Genomic DNA, 22330 nt, shown 5'->3' on the forward strand with positions numbered 1-22330 from the left:
CATTTCAAAGATAGACATAAAGTGCTGGTGTAACTCAACGGGTCAGGAAGCATCGGAGAAAAAGAATGGGTAACGGTTCGGGTTGGGACCCTTCTTCAGGCTGAAAGGTGGGGGTGGAGGGATGGGGAGGGTGAAGAGCTGGAGGCAAGAAAAGACCAGGATTAATCAGGACCACCTGCAAATGACATGGCAAATGACAATGCCCGGTAGATCCATTGTTGGCCGAGGAAGGTGTGATCTCAAGAGAAACATTGCTCTTGTCACCACGATGTTTGTATCGGAGAACAAGGATAAGAATTGTGCCTTTGCCGCAGAACGGGGAAGGTTGTGGGATAGTGACAGAGATCGATAGTGGGAAATGGAGGGAATATTTGCAATAGGATCAAAGGCAGGATTAATTAACGGTGAAAGATGCAACGGGGATGGTAAATAGGACTAACAAAAAGAAAAAGATAGGTCTGTTGAGGATAGTAACAACATAATCTTTGCTAATAGCAGCTACTTAAAAAAAGGGAGCAGATTTAAAATTATCGAGATACATTTTAAGACTGAGAGGATGTAAAATGCTAATAAAATAATTCCCATTCCTGATGAATATTTCCAACAATTTAAGTTTTTGTTTCAAATATCGTGGATCAGTGTTATTTTGCTTTGTATTTGTACCACACACAATAAACTGCGTTTTACCTGTACATCTCATCAGTATTTCCCGAGGTAGAGGACTCAATCTAAACCACCATGCACTCTTCACTATTCTGCTGCTTAGCCCTGGTTGATGTCAGGCAGTGTTGGTGTACTCGCTGATATCCTCATTGACCCAACTGAATGGCATTTGAAATCACAGGCGGGCTTCTCCTGAACAGATCACACCACAAAAGAACAGAGCACACAATATGGATAGGTGATGTTTCGGGTTGGGATGTCTTCTTTGAAGAGGTTCTCCTCTCTCCATGTTCCTCAGGGATGCTGATTGATCCATTGAGTAATTCTGGCACTTTGTGGCCATTTTTGTGAACCTGCATCTGCAGTTTCTCGTTTCTACGCCTGGACAAAGGGAGAGAGTTGGACCACGCACTGAATGATCATCATTGCGTGAGGATTAGAAACCTGAGTCATAAATGTGTGCATTTGTTATACTATTGCAAGAATGAACAGGGAACAATTATTAGAAATACATATGAATTTGTGCTTAATGTTACTTGCTTATACTTTGTATTCTGTGCAGAAATCACCCATTGTATCTTTAGGCAGTGCATACACTTTGGTATGAAAATAAAAGTTTACAAGCCACAGAGTCTTCAATGGTGATTAGGAAACCCGAGCTCTGGGAACGGTGGTGATGGCCAGGTGAACAAAATTCTTAGCCATGTGAAAAATGTTAATATTGAACTTGACGCGACAAATAAACCATTACTAATCTGAAGAGATAGTTTTAACCACATGTGTGGATGATGGCTGTCATGATCTCACACCTCCAGCCACAGTGAACTAAGGGGCAGACAATGATACGGGGGTGTTCGGGTAACTTGAGAAAAATAATAACTGGTGGCCAATGATTTTCTCTAACAAGGAGGGATTTGGTCAGCTACATCATCTTGTGGATGGCGGAGAAAAAGTTTCAACCCATTTAACAGCTGGGAAGTGAGTGAGCCAGAGTTCATAAGGCTGGATGGAGATGCAAGGAACTGCAAGTGCTGGAATCTTGAGGAAAACGCAAAGTGCTGGAAGAACGCAGCAGGTCATGCAGGAGCGGCTTGTGGTAAGGTAAAGGCGGCCTGAACTCCTCCAGATTCATTGAAGCAACACCGGCCTGGTTGGGTTTAAAAAAGGGAGCCCAAAATGACGTCTGTCCTTTCCCATTATAAATGCTGCCCGGTCCGTTGAGTTCCTCCAGCAGTTGACATAAGGCTTGCGTACAGTTTTGGTCTCCAAATCTGAGGAAGGACATTATTGCCATAGAGGGAGTGCAGAGACGGTTCACCAGACTGATTCCTGGGATGTCAGGACTGTCTTATGAAGAAAGACTGGATAGACTTGGTTTATACTCTCTAGAATTTAGAAGATTGAGAGGGGATCTTATAGAAACTTACAAAATTCTTAAGGGGTTGGACAGGCTAGATGCCAAGAAGATTGTTCCCGATGTTAGGGAAGTCCAGGACAAGGGGTCACAGCTTAAGGATAAGGAGGAAATCCTTTAAAACCGAGATGAGAAGAACTTTTTTCACACAGAGAGTGGTGAATCTCTGGAACTCTCTGCCACAGAGGGTAGTTGAGGCCAGTTCATTGGCTATATTTAAGAGGGAGTTAGATGTGGCCCTTGTGGCTAAGGGGATCAGGGGGTATGGAGAGAAGGCAGGGACGGGATACTGAGTTGGATGATCAGCCATGATCATATTGAATGGCGGTGCAGGCTCGAAGGGCCGAATGGCCTACTCCTGCACCTAATTTCTATGTTTCTATGTTTCTATGTTTGATGGGCTCTTTAACAAAATCAGCATACATATAGAAAAACAGAGGCCCAGACATGAGGGCAATTTATGTGTAAAATTTAAAATATACTCAGTAATTGCAAATTCTTAGAAAACATCAAGGAGATTTGGAATTCAGCCTCTTTGGAATTCAGTAAACCAGGACATGCAGGAGGAAGGGGCTGGAGAAGGGTCTTGACCCAAAGCATCATCTATTCATATTCTCCACAGATGCTATTTCACCTGCTGAGTTACTCCAGCACTTTGTGTCCTTTTGTGCATTAATCAGCATCTGCAGTTCTTTGTTTTTACAAGTGGTAACTGTACCATCTGGGGCGTGAGACTTTACACTGAGGAATAAGGAAATGGCAGAACATTTTGACAAGTATGTTATGTCTGTCTTCACAGAAGAAGTCCCGGAAATAATGGAGATCGCCAGAACTAGAGTGAATAAAATTAGCAATAGTGAGAAATAATTTTAGAGAAATGAATGGGTCTGAAAGGCACTAAATTCCCAGGAAATGATGACCTGCTCCACAAGGTTTTGGAGACGATTGAGATAAAAGCACTGAATGAACATTGGCAGTTAGTGTGTATTGGAATGAGCTTTACATACTACAACAGGTGCTTGCTTCACTCTGCAGGTGCATGCCTCATCTAACGCCCTGGGAGCAGACCTGCTACAGGATGGCAAAAGGCAGCAGTTGTATTTTGAAATATTCACATTGACAAAAACACAAAAATGCGACAGGATTATATGAACTGACCCATCCAGCATGACCATCATTCGATAATGTCATGGCCAATCGGCTCCAGGTTTTATTTTAAACAGCTTGCATGTCATTGCTCAATAAGAACAAAACAAACATGAATGACAGAAGCATGAGTAAAGTGGACAATAGACAATAGGTGTAGGATTAGGCCATTCGGCCCTTCGAGCCATATTCAATGTGGTCATGGCTGATCATCCACAATCAATACTCCGTTCCTGCCTTCTCCTCATATCCCCTGACTCCGCTATCTTTATCTAACTCTCTCTTGAAACAACACTCATGCCCTCTCCCCAATTCAATACAACCTTTCACCTCAGGGCCACTTTCCTGCCTTAACCCTCTATTCCTCCATACCCTTAATATCTAAATATCTATTGATTATTTTCATTAGTTACTATTATCATTATTTTCTATCACCAGTCACCCTAATGTGTGGCATCTCCTCACCATGTTCCAGTTTTCTTCTTTCACAAGTTTGTTTCTGCCTTTAAAGATGAAAGAAAAAAAGAAATTCCAGTTGCAAGAAATCTCTCATTTTTGACAGATGGCCTTTGGCTGGAACCACTGACTCTGTATCTCTCTCCACGGATGCTTCCTGACCTGTTGAGCATTGTGAATGTTTTCTGTTTTTGTTGTATTTGTCTTATTATAAGTTCATATGTCGTAGGAGCAGAATTAGACCATTGGACCGGTCCATCGAGTCTACTCCGTCATTCAAGCACGGCTAATCTATCTTTCCTTCTCATCCACATTCTTCTGCCTTCCCCACCCCCCCCAAATTATCCAACCTTTGCAACTTGATATAACTTTTAATTTGCCTTTCGGGTCACAATGATGTCCTAGATGAAACTTCTATCATTAGATATAGATATGCCATTTATTGTCACTATACATGTACAATGAAATTAAAAGTACATGTATAGTGACAATAAATGGCATATCTATATCTAATGATAGAAGTTTCATCTAGGACATTATTGCCGCCAACAATAGGGTTAAATTCAATCTTGTGAAAATAACTATTTCATCCAATACACTTAGTATCCCAGAGTAAGAAAGAGGGAAAGCTCTTTGATGGGGAAAATGTTGCATGTCACTGGTAATCCTACACACTGTATCACTGATGATCCTACATGTCATCAATGATGTTGTATGTTGCTGGTGACCCCACTTATGACTGGTAACTCTACGTAATGATGCTGACCCTATGTGTGGTGCTAATTCCAGTGTTAATGGTGATGCTGCTCCTTCATCACCAGACCAGTGTTAATGTGCCTCAGAGTCATGGAGTTATGGGATGACTGGCAAGGCATGCATCTATAATCCATCATTGGTAGCCTTGAGATGTATGCGTGTTGGCTCATTTTGTGGGACTGCAGCAGACCCTGCTGTAAGCTGCAGCCTCTCCTTCAGCGAGCGCATACTTGGTAAGTAGATCATGCAGGAGCGGCTTGTGGTAAGGTAAAGGCAGCCTGAACTCCTCCAGATTCATTGAAGCAACACCAAGCTCTGCTCTGAGCTCCACCCTGACTTCCCGTCTGCTCACAGGGCGGCGCGGAGACCGGCTTTCACACACCGCCACCTCACGCAGGCTCCCCACCATTCCACCAGTTAGGAGCGAGAGGGTTAAGAGCCTCCACGTTCAGTCGGAACGAACAACTCCACCCAACGCACTCCAAAGCTTTTGTCTATCAATCTGGTTCATATTGAAATACTTGTCGCTGTAGTCCACATCTAACTTATCTAACTCAAGCATGAATACAAAAAGTTGAACATTTGATTTAGATCTATTGCCAGTCTCAGTAACAAGATCCGGTTTATTGTTCTTGGCTAATACCCCTAAAAATGGTCAGGGTGCATTCTTCCCTTGGACGGCTGCAGTCTGACTGTTGGAAGTGAAGTTAGACTGGGACCTTCCAGGATTTTAACGTTACTACAGAGAAGGGGGTGCTGTGTTCCAAGGCGAGTGGAGGTGCTGTGTTTCTGTGCATCTTTAGATGAGGTTGAAGCAAGTTGTTGCAGTGCTTCCTGTGTTTGTTGCAAACACCATCAGGCCCGTGCGAGAGAGAATGTGTGGGAAGGAACCGAAGATAGACACAGAGAGGTGGAGTAACTCAGTGGGTCAGGCAGCATCTTTGGAGAGAAGGAATAGGTATCGTCACCTATTCTTTTTCTCCAGAAATGCTGCTTGACCCACGGAGTTACTCCACCTTTCTGTGTCTATCTTCGGTTTAAACCAGCATCTGCACATCCTTCCTACACATTTTGTCTAATTCTACTGAAATAGGCACCCACCAGAGACACTCACACAAGACAAATTACAAAGGGAAACACATATGTCTCTTAAACAGTGACCGCCCAGAGAAGAGATACTGTTGGATTATGTAAAGGTAGACAAAAGTGCTGGAGAAACTCAGCGGGTGCAGCAGCATCTATGGAGCGAAGGAAATAGGCAACGTTTCGGGCCGAAACCCTTCTTCAGACTGATGTGGGGAGGGAAGGGGGGTTGGGGAGAAGAAAGGAGAAAGGAAGAGGAGGAGCCAGAGGGCTGAGGGAGAGCTGAGAAGGGGAGGAGACAGCAAGGGCTACCGGAAATTGGAGAAGTCAATGTTTATGCCACTAGGGTGCAAACTGCCCAAGCAGAATATGAGGTGCTGCTCCTCCAATAACTGGGATAACTCAATGGGTCAGGCAGCATCTGTGCCGGACCTGCTGAGTTACTATAGCACCTTGTGAAACTTATTTAGTGATTTATCACATGCATGTGGGGATACTGCGCAGAGGCTCTTCCATAGAATTAGGAGATGAATTTTGAGATAGTTTTGCTAGTTCTGGCACGACCTGAGGGTGTCCATGTCTCAGAGACTGAGACCCGAAGCTCTGGAAATCCCTTTCCAAACCTTTCTGTCTCACTATCTCTCCTTCCTTTAAGATGCACCTGAATAGCAACATCTGCAACCAAGCTTTTGATCATCTGGCCTGGCATCTTATTCTGTAGGAAGAGACACAGAGTGCCAGAATCACTCAATGGGTCAGGCAGCCTCTCTGGAGAACATGGATAGGTGACATTTTAAATCAGGACCTATCTTTGGACTCAGAAAAGTCTGAAGAAGGGTCCCGACCCAAAACATCACATATCCATTTCTCCATAGAAGCTGCCTGATTTGCTGTTACTCCAACACTGTCACTTTTGTGTCTTTTTTTTTTGTAAACCAGCACCTGCAGTTTCTAGTTTCTACATCTTAGTTTTACTTTTCAATTATAAAGATACAGCATGGAAACATGCCCTTCAGCCCATCGAGTCCAATCTGACCATCCATCACGCATACACTAATTACACGTCCCACACACTAGGGACAATTTACAGAGGCCAATTAACCTACAAACCTGTACATCTTTGGAACGTGGGACAAAACCAAAGCACCCAGTGGAAACGCACACAGTCACAGGGGGAGCGTACAAACTCCACAAGGTCAGGATCAAGCCTAGATCTGTAGCGCTGTGAACCCACCGCTGTGCTACTGTCCTTATTCTGCATCATTGGGTGACTTGGCGATACTTTGTGTTTGATAGTGCTCCTGTGAAGCATCTTGGGCGGTTTCATTCCACCTGATCCAATTTAGAACATTAACCAGTGCATTCAAGTTTCTGACTTTTTGAACCAAGTCTTTCGTTCAAGGAGTGTAACATTGAATTTGTCTCTTTTCAATTTGCAGGCCCTGCTTCAACGAAGATGAGTGAGTTATCATTTTATACTAAAACAGCTGGTGGGTTCAAGGCGTTCCCGCTGTGTTGCTCACAACATCTAGAGAGAGAGAGAGGGAGGGAGAGAGAGAGAGAGAGAGAGAGAGAGAGAGAGAGAGGGAGAGAGAGAGGGAGAGAGAGAGAGGGAGAGAGAGAGAGGGAGAGAGAGGGAGGGGGAGGGGGAGAGAGAGAGAGGGAGAGGAGAGAGAGAGAGAGAGAGAGAGAGAGAGAGAGAGGAGGGAGGGAGAGGAGGGAGAGAGAGAGAGGGAGGGAGAGAGGGAGAGAGAGAGAGAGAGAGAGAGAGAGAGAGAGAGAGAGAGAGAGAGAGAGAGAGAGAGAGAGGGAGAGAGAGGGGGAGGGAGAGAGAGAGAGAGAGAGGAGAGAGAGAGAGAGAGGGAGGGAGAGAGAGAGAGAGAGAGAGAGAGAGAGAGAGAGAGAGAGAGAGGAGAGAGAGAGAGAGGAGGGGGGGGAGAGAGAGAGAGGAGAGAGAGGGAGAGAGAGAGGAGAGGAGAGGAGAGAGGAGGGAGAGAGGGGAGAGAGAGAGGGAGGGAGAGAGAGAGGGAGAAGAGAGGGAGGGAGGGAGGGAGAGAGAAAGAGGGGGAGGGAGAGGGAGAGAGAGGGAGAGAAGAGGGAGGGAGATAGAGATAGAGAGGGAGGGAGGGAGAGAGAGAGAGAGAGAGAGAGAGAGAGAGAGAGAGAGCCATGAGAAATGTCTTCAAGATTACTGTTATTATGTGTATGACTTGAGAGGGTTGTAGGATTTGGAGGTGTTGAATAGAAGAGGAGAGAAAAAAAAAAAGAGAAAAAAAATGAAAAAAGATTACTGTTATCTTTCAGAATTTGAGGCTACGAAGAATGGTGTCAAGATGACCTGTGATCAACCGATCAAGATTGGTGATGAAGATAGTGGCAGTGACACTTTGGTGGCTGCTGATCCATCCACGAAGGAATATAAATGTGGGAGTGATGACACCTTTGTCTATGTCAACAGTAAGTTTTGCTTTCAGATTAACGTTGGTGAGGTTGACTGCATGCCTCCTGTTATTAATCCTGGTCAGCAGGGGTATCTTTTCTCACTGTTCAACCTGTGAGCACTGACATCAGCTGAGAGTGGCCAGTGCACAGTTGCTTCGGATTAAGCCACTGGTTCGGATTCGGATCACACCAGCTATAGAACAAGTTATATTCTCCCTATCCCCATTGCACAAGGGCAGCAAAACGGCACAGCTGATAACCAGGCTGCCTCATAGTGCCTGGGACCCGGGTTTGAATCTGATCTCTAGCTGCTGTCTATGTGATGTTTGGACGTTTTTCCTGTGAGGAATTTGTGTCGGAATTTCCCTTGGGTGCTCCAGTTTCCTCCCCCATCCCAAAGACACGTGAGTTTGTAGGTTAATTGGCCTCCGTAAAACTTGCCCCTAACTGTGGGCAGTGGATGTGAGAGTGGGCTAACATAGAACTAGTGTGAACTGGTGATTGATAGTCAGCGGTAGACACCATCTCAAGGGCCGGTTTCTATGCAGTATCTCCAATCTGACCTAATCTAAACAACATACTTATTCCTTTTCCTTAGTGTGAGTCCTTAGCAAAAGTAACTAGATTTTAATTTCAAAAATATATTTAATTTCAAAAATATAACCTTCTACTGCTGCACGACAGAGAGCATACTAACGTATGGCATCTCTGTGTGGTATCTCAGCTGCACGGAGGCGGAGAGGAGAGCTCTTCAGCGCGTCGTCCACAGAGCGCAGAGGATTATTGGGACAGAGCTACCAGCCTTGGAGGGCATCTATACACACGGTGCCTCAGGAAGGCCGTCAGCATCCATAAAGACTCCTCACACCCTTGTAATGGACTGTTCGAACTACTTCCCTCCGGCAGACGTTACAAGGCCTTCTACGCCCGAACCTCCAGACTCAGGAACAGCTTCATTCCCAGAGCTATAGCTGCTCTGAGCCGGCCCTGCTGAGTGCCCCCCATCCCCCCTGGACTGTCTCCCTCAGATGATCACGTCGCACAGACACATCTGCACTTTAGTCTGTTTGAACTGTTTTGACTGTTTTACTGGTGTAATGTTCTCTTTACAAACCATGTTCTCGGGGTATCTAAATCTAAATTTTATTAGTTATTTAAGTTATGACATCGGATGGAAGCTGCATACCAAATCTCGTTGCACTTATGTGCAACGACAATAACATTTATTATTATTATTATTATTATTATTATTATTATTATTATTATTAGTTTATTCATAAAATTTTCTAACGCATATAATACAAATCCTTCAAGTCAATATTTTCATCACAAGCCATTATTCCAGTTAGGTTATGTTAGTATGATATCAGTTATCAGCAACTGTGAGCAAAGAGTTAAATGAGTTGAAAGATGGGTTTGTGCACAATGACAAATGTAATCGACTGCAGCCCTTCCCCAGTCCGTTCAGCAATAACTGATCCAAATTTTCGTTGGTCCCTCTGCACAAAGTCTTAGCCATGTATGTGTCCGATTGCTGCACTTGATCACAGAACACTCAGAGCTCTGGACGACCCATTGGTTTTGTACATCTTTCACCCATGTTGATGGTTCTCCAGAAGAAGAAGAAGAAGAGTTTGTCATCTACATCAATGATTTGGATGAGAACATGCAGGGCAAGATTAGCAAGTTTGCTGATGATACCAAAGTGGGTGGTTTTGCAGATAGTGAAGGTGGTTTTGAAAGATCGCAGCAGGATCTGGATCAATTGGCCACGTGGGCTGTGGAATGGGGTTGGAATTTAATACAGAGAAATGTAAGGTGTTGCATTTTGGGGACTTCGAACAAGGGCAGGACCTACACAGTGAATGGTAGGCCTCTATTGGCCTACCATTGAGTATAGAAGTTGGGAGGTCATGTTGCAGTTGTATGAGATGCATTTAGTGTATTGTGTTCAGTTCTGGTCACCATGTTATAGGAAATATATTGTCAAGCTTGAAAGGGTTCAGAGAAGATTTGCTATGTTGCCAGGACTAGAGGGTCTGAGCTATAGGGAGAGGTTGAGTAGGCTGGGCCTCTACTCCTTGGAGCGCAGGAGGATGAGGTGGGATCTTATAGAGGTGCATAAAATCATCAGATAAATAGATCGGGTAGGTGCACAGACTCTCTTGCCCTGAGTAGCAAAAACGAGGACCAGAGGACATAGGTTCTAGGTGAAGGGGAGAAGATTTAATAGGAATCTGAGGGGTAACCTTTACACACAAAGGGTGGTGGGTGTATGGAACAAGCTGCCAGAGGAGGTAGTTGAGGCTGGGACTATCCCAACGTTTAAGAAACAGTTAGGCAGGTACATGGATAGGACAAGGTTTGGAGGGATGTGGACCAATTGCAGGCAGGTGGGACTAGTGTAGCTGGGACGTGTTGGCCGGTGTGGGCAAGGTGTGCCGAAGAGCCTGTTTCCACAGTGTATGACTCTATGACTCAGTATGTGTCCCTGGAAACAGCCCATACTGCACCGATAATCCTGCAGGGGTGTGGTGCAGCTGCTGAGAATGAACTCAACTGCAGGCGGGGCATGGTAACGCAGCGGTAGAGTTGCTGCCTCACAGCGCCAGAGACCAGGGTTCGATCCTGACTGCAGGTGCTGCCTGTACGAAGTTTGAACATTCTCCCCGTGACCTCGTGGGTTTTCTCCGGGTGCTCTGGTTTCCTCCCACACTCCAAGGATGTACAGGTTTGTGGGTTAATTTGGCTTTGATAAAAATTGCATATTTTGATTATACCATTGTTAATTCTCCGTGGCCATTCATACTAATTCCCCAGCATTTATCATTCTTAATCTGGTGAACTGTCCCGAGATATTTCTCAGGAATATTAACAAAGAAAATTTGACACCAAGTCACGTATTGAGATGGGTAAGCTCAAACGTTGCCAAAGAGGAGGATTTTTAGGAGCTATTTTAAAGGAATGAAGGCAGACAGAGAAAGGTGGTTGAAGGAATGAACTCCATAGCTTAAAACCTCGGCAGCAGAAGGCATGGAGCTGTGAAAGGAGACATTGAAAATAGGGAAAGATCAGGAAGAACTCAGTTCTCAACAATGAAAGCACTGCAGAAAACTGCAGAAATAGGATGGGTCGAAACTTTGAATACTTTCAAAGGAATATCAAAGCCAGTTGTGTGGATTTTTTTTCTGTTGTGCTGCATAATTTAAATTTTCTTTCTCTTTCTCTTTCTTTAATCACAGTGGGGAAGGCTTTTGTGTCTCTGGATATTGCAGGGCTAAGTGGTTTCATCATTGCAAGTGTTGTCTCCACCATCTTCATCGCCATCGCTGTTTATTCTCTAACAGCCCAGAACAAACCCCGAACTTACCAAAGTGAGAAGTATTCATGTCCTGTCAGTGATTCTATTGCAGCAACTTTCTATCAACGCCATTCCTAATGTCCTCCCACGAGATTGTGACTTCTTACGAGCAGATTCCCTCTCTGTTCTCCTTTTCCATCTTTATTTGTGGTCTTGATACCTCTCAGCGATCCATTCAACAGGTGGCATCATAAGCCCAGACCTGCTGCGGAGATTTTTTTCCCCACTCTCTACTCTATAGTTGGTCCGAAGATGAGTCCCAACCTCAAGTGTCACTTATCACATTTTCTCCATAAATGCTGCCTGACCAGCTGAATTACCTGCACTTTGTGTCTATCTCTGCTACTGAAATTGGCGAGTGTCCACACATGATTGTCCAGGAGTTTAATCAAGAGCCGTCTCGAATATATCCATCAGCAGCAGCACCAGAACCCATGCATCTAAAGTAATCATAGATAAATCTGCAGTGAATTCAATGGAAATTGACGCATCTGGTGCTAAGAATGTGAAGATAGACACTAAATGCTGGAGTAACTCAGCGGGTCGGACAGCATCTCTGGAGAAAAGGAATAGGTGATATTTCAGCTCAGGACTCTTCTTCAGACTTGTGACATGATTGTGAACTGTCTGCACAGAGTGTTCGAGGCAATAAGTGTAAGTACTTATTCGGCCCTTCGAGCCTGCACCGCCATTCAATATGATCAGGGCTGATCATCCAACTCAGTATCCCGTACCTGCCTTCTCTCCATACCCCCTGATCCCCTTAGCCACAAGGGCCACATCTAATTCGCTCTTAAATATAGCCAATGAACTGGCCTCAACTACCCTCTGTGGCAGAGAGTTCCAGAGATTCACCACTCTCTGTGTGAAAAAGTTCTTCTCATCTCGGTTTTAAAGGATTTCCCCTTTATCCTAAAGCTGTGACCCCTTGTCCTGGACTTCCCTAACATCGGGAACAATCTTCCTGCATCTAGCCTGTCCAACCCCTTAAGAATTTTGTAAGTTTCTATAAGATCCCCTCTCAATCTTCTAAATTCTAGAGAGTATAAACCAAGTCTATCCAGTCTTTCTTCATAAGACAGTCCTGACATCCCAGGAATCAGTCTGGTGAACCGTCTCTGCACTCCCTCTATGGCAATAATGTCCTTCCTCAGATTTGGAGACCAAAACTGTACGCAATACTCCAGGTGTGGTCTCACCAAGACCCTGTACAACTGCAGTAGAACCTCTCTGCTCCTATACTCAAATCCTTTTGCAATGAAAGCTAACATACCATTCGCTTTCTTTACTGCCTGCTGCACCTGCATGCCTACCTTCAATGACTGGTGTACCATGACACCCAGGTCTCGCTGCATCTCCCCATTTCCCAATCGACCACCATGATGAATGATGAGAAACAGGTAGAGGTTTGTGTGGCATAGTATTGTGCTGCTTTCATTCTATAGAGGAAGACCATTTGGCCCACTGTGCTTGTGCCAGATGTTTTTAAAGTACCATCCAAATCGACCCAAACCCCTACATTTGTACGAAGCTCATAGCAACTCTGTACTCCAGTACACATGCAGTCACCTTATTGCAGAATCTGTTTATGCCGCTCTTTCAGGGAATGCATTCCAGATCATAATAACAAACTGTGTAAGAAAATTCTCCCATCGTCTTTTTTTAAAATCTTAAATCGGTGTCCTTTAAACACTTTCTCCTTTGACAACAAAACGTTGAATGTCTTCATTACCCTACTCCTTTTAGTTGCTCAGAAGAAAACAATCCCAGTCTTTCTTGTCTTTCCACATGCCGGAGGTTCCCCATTACCAGTACCAGTTGAGAACATCTCTGCATCCTCTCCTCAATCCCCACATCTTCCCAAATGGTAGTATTTAGAATTGCACACAGTACTCTGCCTGGGTTATTTAGAAATAGCATCCTTGTTCTTGTATTCCATGCACCTACTTATAATGTTCGGGAAAAAAAGACACAAAGTGCTGGAGTAACTGGCTGCCTGAGCCAGAGTTGCTCCAATGGTGTAGGAAGATTTTGGGTTGGAATCCTTCTTCAGTGTGAAGATGGTTCCTGACCCAAATTACACCAATCCATATTCTCTAGAGATGCTGCCTAAGTTACTCCAGCGCTTTGTTTTTTTTTTTGTAAACTAGCACCTGCAGTTTCTTGTGGCTCTATAATATTGAGGATCCCGTTTAATTTTAATCTCCGTGTATTCTTGCTTTGTGCAGCCTCTGACCGACACCCCCTGATGCACAATGACGGCAATGAAGCGGTGTATTCGGTAAGTATCGCAAGCAACACACATACATTTAATGCCGCAATCCTAAGTGTTGCACAAATGCAAACATGAATTGGTTCCTTTAGGAGTGCATTCTGGCAATAACTCTGAGCCCTGAATACAGCTATCGTCAAAGCATTTTCATGCATTTAATTATCTTGAATCATATAGCCCAGAGATGTGATGTCCTTATTATGCACCTCAACTTGCCAATGTCTCTGTGAAAACAGCACCTTAGAACAGTTCTGGATTACTTTCTCAAGACCTGAAGTGGATTGTGAACTGTCCATGAAGAAGTGAGCATGAAACTCAATGATTCAAACAAACACTTCTCGGGAAGATGTCCGAGGAAAAGTTTGGAGGCCGTTTTGCGTTCCCCGACAACTTGCATAATCCTAGACAAATTAAAGACCCGTGGCGCAGTGGTAGAGTTGCAGCCTTACAGCGCCAGAGACATGGGTTCAATCCTGACCACAGGTGCCGCCTGTGTGGAGTTTGAACCTTCTCCCTGTGACCGCATGGGTTTTCTCCGGGTGCTCCGGTTTCCTCCCAAAGGATGTACAGGTTTATAGGTTATTTGGTTTTGGTAAAAATTATAAATTGTCCCTAGCATGTTGGATAGTACTAGTGTATGGAGTGATCGCTGGTCGGCATGTACTCGGTGGGCTGAAGGGCCTGTTTCTGCATTGTATCTCTAAACTAAACTAGAATTTAACCGTCCAAATCATTCATCAATTAAGTTGCCTTAGGTACACTGCCAATTATGAAATGAGAGGAAGACTCCATGTTACACAAAGACAGCAGGGCTGGTCTGCTCCTTGCAATACACTGACTCTTCCTCATTCTTGTCAATTTTATGGGATTAAAAACTGAATGGAGTGAATGGATAACAGAAGATTGTAATGAATATTACATTGTTGAAATACAAAAAACAAAAATCTGGATTTTTATGGCGCTTACAGAAATTGGCATCGCAATTGATTTTTTCTATTTTTTTATCTATCTATTTATCATTTTTATAGCTTTTATATTCATTTATCTATCTATTCTTCTATTTTTTTAGCATCTCAACAACGATGGAAAAGCCACGTACAGCCAGCTCGCCAAAAAGCGATTGCAGTGAATGATGGGGCTACTTCTCAAACAGCATCTGGAAACCCAGCTTCCCTCTATTTGTTGAAACATTGATCCCAGAAAACAAAGAGATCGACCTTTTTTGCCAATGACCTACAGAAGATCAGGGCTTTAGTGTTTATGTTGCTTTGGAGAACCATAACTTTAAATTAGAAAGAGCCATGAATTATTCTTAAATAGATGTATCTTCATTCCTTTAGTTCTTTTTAGGCCCTTCTTCCATGTTTAATCCATATTTGGCCTGCTGTCAAAGTGTAACATGATTCCCTTTGGAGTATTGTCAACCCCACTCTCAGCAATTGCAGTTTGCTTTGGGCACCTTCTTTGTAGCCTTTATCCTGGTGTATACTGATGTAGGAGTTGAATTAATTAAGTGAGAATACAGTGCTCCACTGACATCATGGAATTTCTTTTGGAGAATTTATTTTTGGAGAACAGGGATGGGCGACATTTTGGGTCGGGAACTACCAAGTTGCCTCCAAATGTTCTCCAGAGATCCATGTTCGCCCGACCCACTGAGTTATTCCAGGGATTTGAGTCTTTTTGATTGAAAACCAACATCTGCAGTTCCTTGTGTCTATGGAATTTCCCCTGGTTATGATCCAAAATAAACAGTTTTGTTCCCATGTTCTGTTGTTGAGCCACTGGCCGCTTAATGCTTTCAAAGGCATCGTGCGAGATTTTTGAAACGTTTGTTTTTTCAGATTTGTTCAGACTATTGTAAAGTTAAGAAAAGAAGAAGCATTCATATCACTTCTCACCAGAGGGTCTTGCATCCGATAAGAAATGTCTGAAGTGTAAGGAGGTAGCAGCAGTCTTTACATAATGGCCCCATCTAGCACTCACTTATTACATGTGAGGCCATACGTCAAGGAGAGGTTTGTCCCTTATCAGTCTCCCCCTAAACTGTAGTCAAAAGGTGGACCTTCCTCTTGATTACCTCAGATTACTGCTAGGTTCGTGACGCCAAGGATTGTGTTTCCATTATGATGTACATTCTGAAAAATGCCAAACAGGAAGTGAAAAGTATATACTTTAGATTATTGGTTTAAGGTTAACCACCCCGTGAATAATTTCATACTAACCATTATTGCAAAATAGAAACTTAATAGAAATAGAAAATAAAATCTGGCCTTCTGGCTGAAAAAAAAAATCCTTATCTACGATTTGCCAAAGATGAACCTTTTCCCAGAGCACGTTGAATAAATTAGAGACACAAGAGAATGCAGGTGCTGGAATCATGACCAAAAAAAACCCAAACTGCTGGAGGAACTCAGCAGGTCAGGCGGCATCCAGGGAGCAAAATTGACAAATAGGTGGTTTGGTTCTGTAGGAGGGTCCCAATCCCAAAACCTGTCTGTCCATCTCACTCTACAGATGCAGCCTGATGGGCCTGTCCCATTTACGGGACTTTTTCGGCGATCGTTGCAGGTCGGCGAAAATGTTCAACATGTTGAAAATTCAGCGGCGATCAGAAAGACGCTACGACTCTTTGGGCGATTGACGAGACTTCTCACCACCATACAGATGACACCCCAGTGACATGTCGCAGGGTGAAGTCTGTACGGTCGTGAGTAGTCGCCCAAAGAGTCGTACCTTGTTCTGGTCGCCGCTGGATTTTCAACATGTTGAACATTTTCAGTGACCTGTAACGACCTATGACAGGTGCCGGCAGTCGCCGAAAAAGTTGCGTAAGTGGGACGGGCCCATGACCTGCTGAGTTCCTCCAGCAATCTGTATTTTGTGCAAGTTTGATGCGCAAACATTTTAACCTTATTTCTCCTCCATCACTCTTTTCCAATATTCCATATTATGGGTGCAAGATCTTTGCCTTCATTATATGTCCTTATGTGGGTGTTCCTTCAGAACAGCACTGGAGGCTGAGGCTGGACATGGAGCTCAAGTTTTGTAAAGTGGGCCTTCGCCATAGACGGGAGACTTCACTTGAGCTTCAGGTCCTAGGTTGGAAATGTGACCATTTACCCGTGCTGCACAGTCCACCAGTGCTGATCAACATGCTTTTCTAAACCACCGCAGCAACTTGAAGAACCTCTCGGCATTTCATATAAAGCAGTGTCATGTGGGTAAGCCGCTAAAGCTATTTTGTGCTCAGTGGAATTTGAAGCTGAGATCTATCAGCATTATCAGAGCTCGACATTAGTTTATCAGCGATTCACAGCTTGTTCTGTAAAGGGCCTGTCCTACTGTACAAGGTAAATCAAGAGCTCTCCCAAGTTAAAAATAAATCTAACTCCTGGTAAGTACGCAGAATGTACGTAGCGGCTATATCAGAGCTCGTGGATGTCACTTAGCGGCTCGTAATGCTAATGGCAGGAACTCGGGAAATGCCGTAACTCGTGAAGTTTTTTCAGCACTGTGAAAAATGTCCACGAGAGCCCCGAGTACCTACGAACGGCTATTAGCGTAATTCTCCGAGTTCGAATCAGGGGAAACTCGGGAGAACTCTTGAATGACCTCGTACAGGCCCTTAGGTGAAGCCATAACTGAATCAGTTCAGGCTGCAGATTTGGATGCAATCTGGAGTAGGCTATTCAGTCACTTCTGGATGTCCTGTCACATCAACAATACCTTACAAGTCAAAGCCGTGTGGATGACTGAGGACAGCTCCACAAGTCAATACATTGCCAGTTATATTTACATTGTACATCCACACTTCAAGGGCTGCCGCCGTTCAAGAAGGCAAGTCATCACCACCTTCTCGAGTGCAATTCAAAATGGGCAATTAAATGCCGGCCTTGCCTGTAAAGCCCACATCCTTTGGATGAATAAGAAAGCCCCCTTTAATGCATAGGAATAGCTCAAGGTGTGTAATAAAGGCATGATGAAAATTTAAAAAAACAGTCGCCTAACCAAAGAAAGAGATGTTCAGGCAGTTGTAGCAAAAGCTCAAAGCGTTGATTAAAAAAAAGGATTTGACAGGACAGAGATAAAGATATAACACAGGAAGTTTCAAATTGCAAGGCCAGCTGCCTGTAGATCAAGCTACCAATTAAAGTGGGAGGATATGCAAGGGGCCAGAGTTGAATGTATACATGGATGTTGGAAGCTTGTGGGGCTGGAGGAGGACATGAGGCTGGGAGACGCTTGTATACACAGAAATATTTCAAATCAAGGAAGAGATTCATTTTGGTATCGTAGACTGTAATCCAAAGGGAGCTACTGCAGGCAGGGAGCTACTGAGTGAATAAAACTTGATTCCAGTTAAGGTATGAACAGCAGAGGTTCAAACAATGGTTGGACTTTAAGAGATAGACATTAGTCAATCGGGAAAGTTACGCCCAAGGTTTGCAATGACTCAGATGAGGAGATCAACAGCATGAGTTGATGGGCTCAAAAATAGCTGATATCAAAGGAAATCTTAACAATGACTCAGATATGTGATTGGAAACTCATCTCAAGATCAAATCGAATGTGAATTTGCTTGTTGCAGTTTGGGGGGTCAGATGAAAGAGCAAAGTATTCAGTAAATGGCAAGAATATTGGGAGCAAATGATGTGTAGAATAAACTTGTGGTGCAATTCCTTGGCTTTCTAAAATTAGCCACACGTGGATAAAGTGTTTAGAAAGGCACATGGCATGTTTGATTCCTCAATGGGGGTGTTGAATATAAAAGTTGACAAATCATGTTGCGAGTGTAGAAAACTTTAATTAGACCACATTGTGTCCAATGGAAATATGCTGAGGCTTTGGAGAGGATGGATGGTCGGTAATTCATAAAATAAGAAATTGAAAAAATGTTATACAGCACCTCGATCCTGCTCTAAGATTTAAAACAATCACAGAGGATCTTTTACCTCCGGTTCACGTTCAATTCTATCCCCTTGATTCCATTAATATCCAAGGATCTATTAATCCAACCTTGATAGTAATGACTAAAACTCCACCATGCTGTCTTGGAATAATTTCAAAGAATCACTATCATATGAGTGAGGTAGTTTCTCACATCAGTCCAAATTGACCAACAATTTATTTAAGACTATCACCTATCTTCCAGACAAACAGTGTCCCTCCAGCTAGCTGTCAAGCCATGTAAGAGTTTTATATCATATAACCATATAACAATTACAGCACGGAAACAGGTCATCTCGGCCCTACAAGTCCATGCCGAACAAATTTTTTTTCCCCTTAGTCCCACCTGCCTGCACTCGTACCATAACCCTCCATTCCCTTCTCATCCATATGCCTATCCAATTTATTTTTAAATGATACCAATGAACCTGCCTCCACCACTTCCACTGGGAGCTCATTCCACACCGCCACCACTCTCTGCGTAAAGAAGTTCCCCCTCATATTACCCCTAAACTTCTGTCCCTTAATTCTGAAGTCATGTCCTCTTGTTTGAATCTTCCCTATTCTCAAAGGGAAAAGCTTGTCCACATCAACTCTGTCTATCCCTCTCATCATTTTAAAGACCTCTATCAGGTCCCCCCTTAACCTTCTGCGCTCCAGAGAATAAAGACCTAACTTATTCAACCTATCTCTGTAACTTAGTTGTTGAAACCCAGGCAACATTCTAGTAAATCTCCTCTGTACTCTCTATTTTGTTGACATCCTTCCTATAATTGGGCGACTAAAATTATACACCATACTCCAGATTTGGTCTCACCAATGCCTTGTACAATTTTAACATTACATCCCAGCTTCTATACACAGATATCATTCTGTGAGATCGCCTTTCATTCTCCCAGTGAATGACTGCCTCTTCTACCCATCCCGAGAAATCTAACCAGTGAGCCATTGTTATACCTACTCTAAATCAAGTGTCAACAGAGCTGCCATGGGTTATGAAACCAAAATTGCATGGGAGTTGGAGGAAACCGGATAAACGGAACCTGGCTGACCCGCTGAGTTACTGCAGCACTTTGTGTCTATACACGGAACAGGAGGTGGGTCTTGAGTGATGAGCTTTGGGAGGATTTTGGGTGCGAGGTTTGGTGGTACGCTCAGAACGATGTGAATGCAGGGCTTGGATCTGGCAGTAGAGTGCGGAAGATCTGAATGGGTGGCAGGGACAAGGAAGGAAGGAAGGGAACTGCAGAGGCAGGTGAATAGGATGCCTCAACTATAGAGGCAAAGATACGCATGAGTTGCCCCTACCCCTGCCTTTCGAGGCTGATGAAGGCATGGAGACTTGAGAAAAACAAGCCAGGGTTTGCTAGATCAGTGAAAATATACACCTTGTTTGAGGCAATGGAATTATTTTTCTGTCCTATTACTGAATCTCAGTCACTTCTCAATAACAGAACAAATGATGTCACTTCTGACATTTAGGAGAATGAGTCAAAAACAATGAACAGCAATTTTTGGCCCATGCAAAGACAGCGACCTCTGTACGTAATAATTAACAGAAAATATTATAGCACAAGAACAGGCTCTTTGGCCCACAGTATCTGTACTGACTCATCCCATCTGCCTGTCTGCATCCATCTATTCCCTGCCTGTTCATTTACCTGTCCAAATGTCTCCAAAATGTCACTATCATATCTCGTTCCACTAAACGCCCCAGGCCACGGGATGTCTCTTGCCTCGTAAATCTCCTTTACATTTTTCCTTTCTCACCTTAGAGCTAAGCCCTGAACTCGGATCTTTCTGAACATCACCAAAGTGAAGGTGATGACCTGTTCATGTACAACTACAGTGAGTATTTCAGTGCTCTGCCCATCAGAGGTAATGATTCCAAATTCCATTACGGTAAATCTGGTCATTCCTAGATATGAGGGAGTCAAGAGTCATGAGTGTTTTATTGGCGTATGTACCAAAATGAAACAACATCATTATTACAGCAGCAACACAACAGGTTTGTAAACACAGTACTCAATAGACAATAGATGCAGGAGTACGCCATTCGGCCCTTCGAGCCAGCACCGCCATTTAATGGGATCATAGCAGATCATCCCCAATAGATAACATAATAAACAAGCAGCAACAAAAAAAGTTCAATAAATATAAAACCCCAATATAGTGTAAAACAAAACAAAAGTTGAAGCCCCTAGTGCAACTAAGGCAAGTCGCAGTTTGAAGTTTAGTTGGTGTTTGTCATGTTCAACAGCTTGATGGTGGTTGGGAAGAAACTGTTCCTGAACCTGGAGGTCATGGTTTTCAGACTTCTATACGTTTCTCCCAATGGCATGAGTGAAATGGGAAAGTGGCTAGGATGGTGATGCTGGCTGTCTTTTTGAGGCAGCACTTCTCATAAATCCCTTCGATGGTGGGAAGGTCAGTGCCCATGAGGGACCGAGCAATGTCCACCACTGTTTGGAATCTCCTTCCTTCCTGGGTGTTTGAATTTTTTTTCAGTATAGTTTAGAGATACAGTGGAAACAGGCCCTTCGGCCCGCGGAGTCCCGTGCTGATCAACGATAAACAGTAACTAGTCCCATGTTATCACAGTTTTGCATCCTACAATATGCTCTTTACAGTACACCTGTAGAAGTTCAAGAGAGTATTTGTGGACATGCTGGATGGTAACTGCCTTAGGTTGCCTGGTCTGATCTATGTGACCCCAGTCCCAGTGAAAGCCTCTTAGATTGCTCAAGCCTGTAAACCAAATAAGCCTCACTAAGTGTGCTTGAAATAGATGCCCACATTCTGCAGCAAATGGAAACAGCATCTGGAAAATGTGAGCAGGCATTATATTTTTCCTTTGACACACTGATCATCTGTGGGTTGTCGATGTTGTCGGGCTGTTTGCAAACCGACAAAATGAGCAGTTTCCTTGATTGGAGATTTCTCCAAAACTGCATTTCATCCCCACCCCTGTGATTACCAGGCAAGTCGCAACTTTAAACAACATTGAACGTCACTATTTACAGTATCGCAGACCACAAACCGCAATAGCCCGTCGCAACAGCGTTCTGTGCAGGGTGGTGAATACGAGCAAAGTGGGTGCCATGGAAGTAGAGGCAAAGTGAATATGGCAAACGAGTGTATCAGTGAGTGTGAGTGGGAATGTAGTTGTTGGTGAGCATGCGTGTATCCGTGAGTGTGTGTCAGTGAATGGGAGTGCAAATATCAGTTGGGGCGATCGTGTGTGGATGAATAATAATAATAATAATAATTTTATTTATAGAGCACTTTAAAAACAATCATAGTTGCAACAAAGTGCTGCACATCACTAATCGTTGACAAAAAAGTGAATACACACCAATAATAACAATCAAAAGAAATAGTAGGAAAAGACATGTAAAATAAAGAAACATTAAAAACAATAAAAACAGAAGCAAAGTCTCAGGCATGGTCAAAAGCCAGGGAGTACAAATGTGATTGGATCAGTAAGTGTGGTTGGTAGTGCAAGTAGTGTGTATTGGTGTGTGTGAGTCAGTGAGGGTGTCAGTGAGAAGGAAAGAACTGCAGATGCTGGTTTAATTGTGTCTGGAAGTGTCGGTGAAGGTGAGGTCCACTTTCATCGGTTGCTGTCAAGGGTTGCTCTGGACTTGCTGAGTCAGAGAGTGACATGCGTTTCTGCAGTAACATCGAATGGGGAGTGGGTGCATGATACCCTCTTCTTCGCGGCTAAGACAACAGAATCAACAAGCTCATCAGGAAGGCTGGCTCTGCCATGGGGGCAGAGTTGGAT

At 43.7% G+C, this 22330-nt stretch overlaps 1 protein-coding gene across 2 annotated transcripts in view; it reads left to right on the plus strand.

The window, feature by feature from the left end:
- The window catches only part of LOC129712374 (T-cell surface glycoprotein CD3 delta chain-like), a 45608-nt gene extending 30249 nt beyond the window's left edge, over positions 1-15359 (plus strand). For both annotated transcript variants that reach the window (XM_055660743.1, XM_055660741.1), the window contains 5 exons: positions 6958-6978; positions 7823-7975; positions 11203-11334; positions 13550-13602; positions 14663-15359. In XM_055660743.1, the coding sequence (XP_055516718.1) occupies positions 6958-6978; positions 7823-7975; positions 11203-11334; positions 13550-13602; positions 14663-14722 (419 nt within the window). In that variant the 3' untranslated portion in view covers positions 14723-15359. The remainder of the gene's footprint in view (positions 1-6957; positions 6979-7822; positions 7976-11202; positions 11335-13549; positions 13603-14662) is intronic.
- The last annotated feature ends 6971 nt before the right edge of the window (positions 15360-22330 follow it).

The sequence above is a fragment of the Leucoraja erinacea genome, chromosome 32 (genome assembly GCF_028641065.1).
Source record: "Leucoraja erinacea ecotype New England chromosome 32, Leri_hhj_1, whole genome shotgun sequence".
NCBI lineage: Eukaryota > Metazoa > Chordata > Chondrichthyes > Rajiformes > Rajidae > Leucoraja > Leucoraja erinaceus.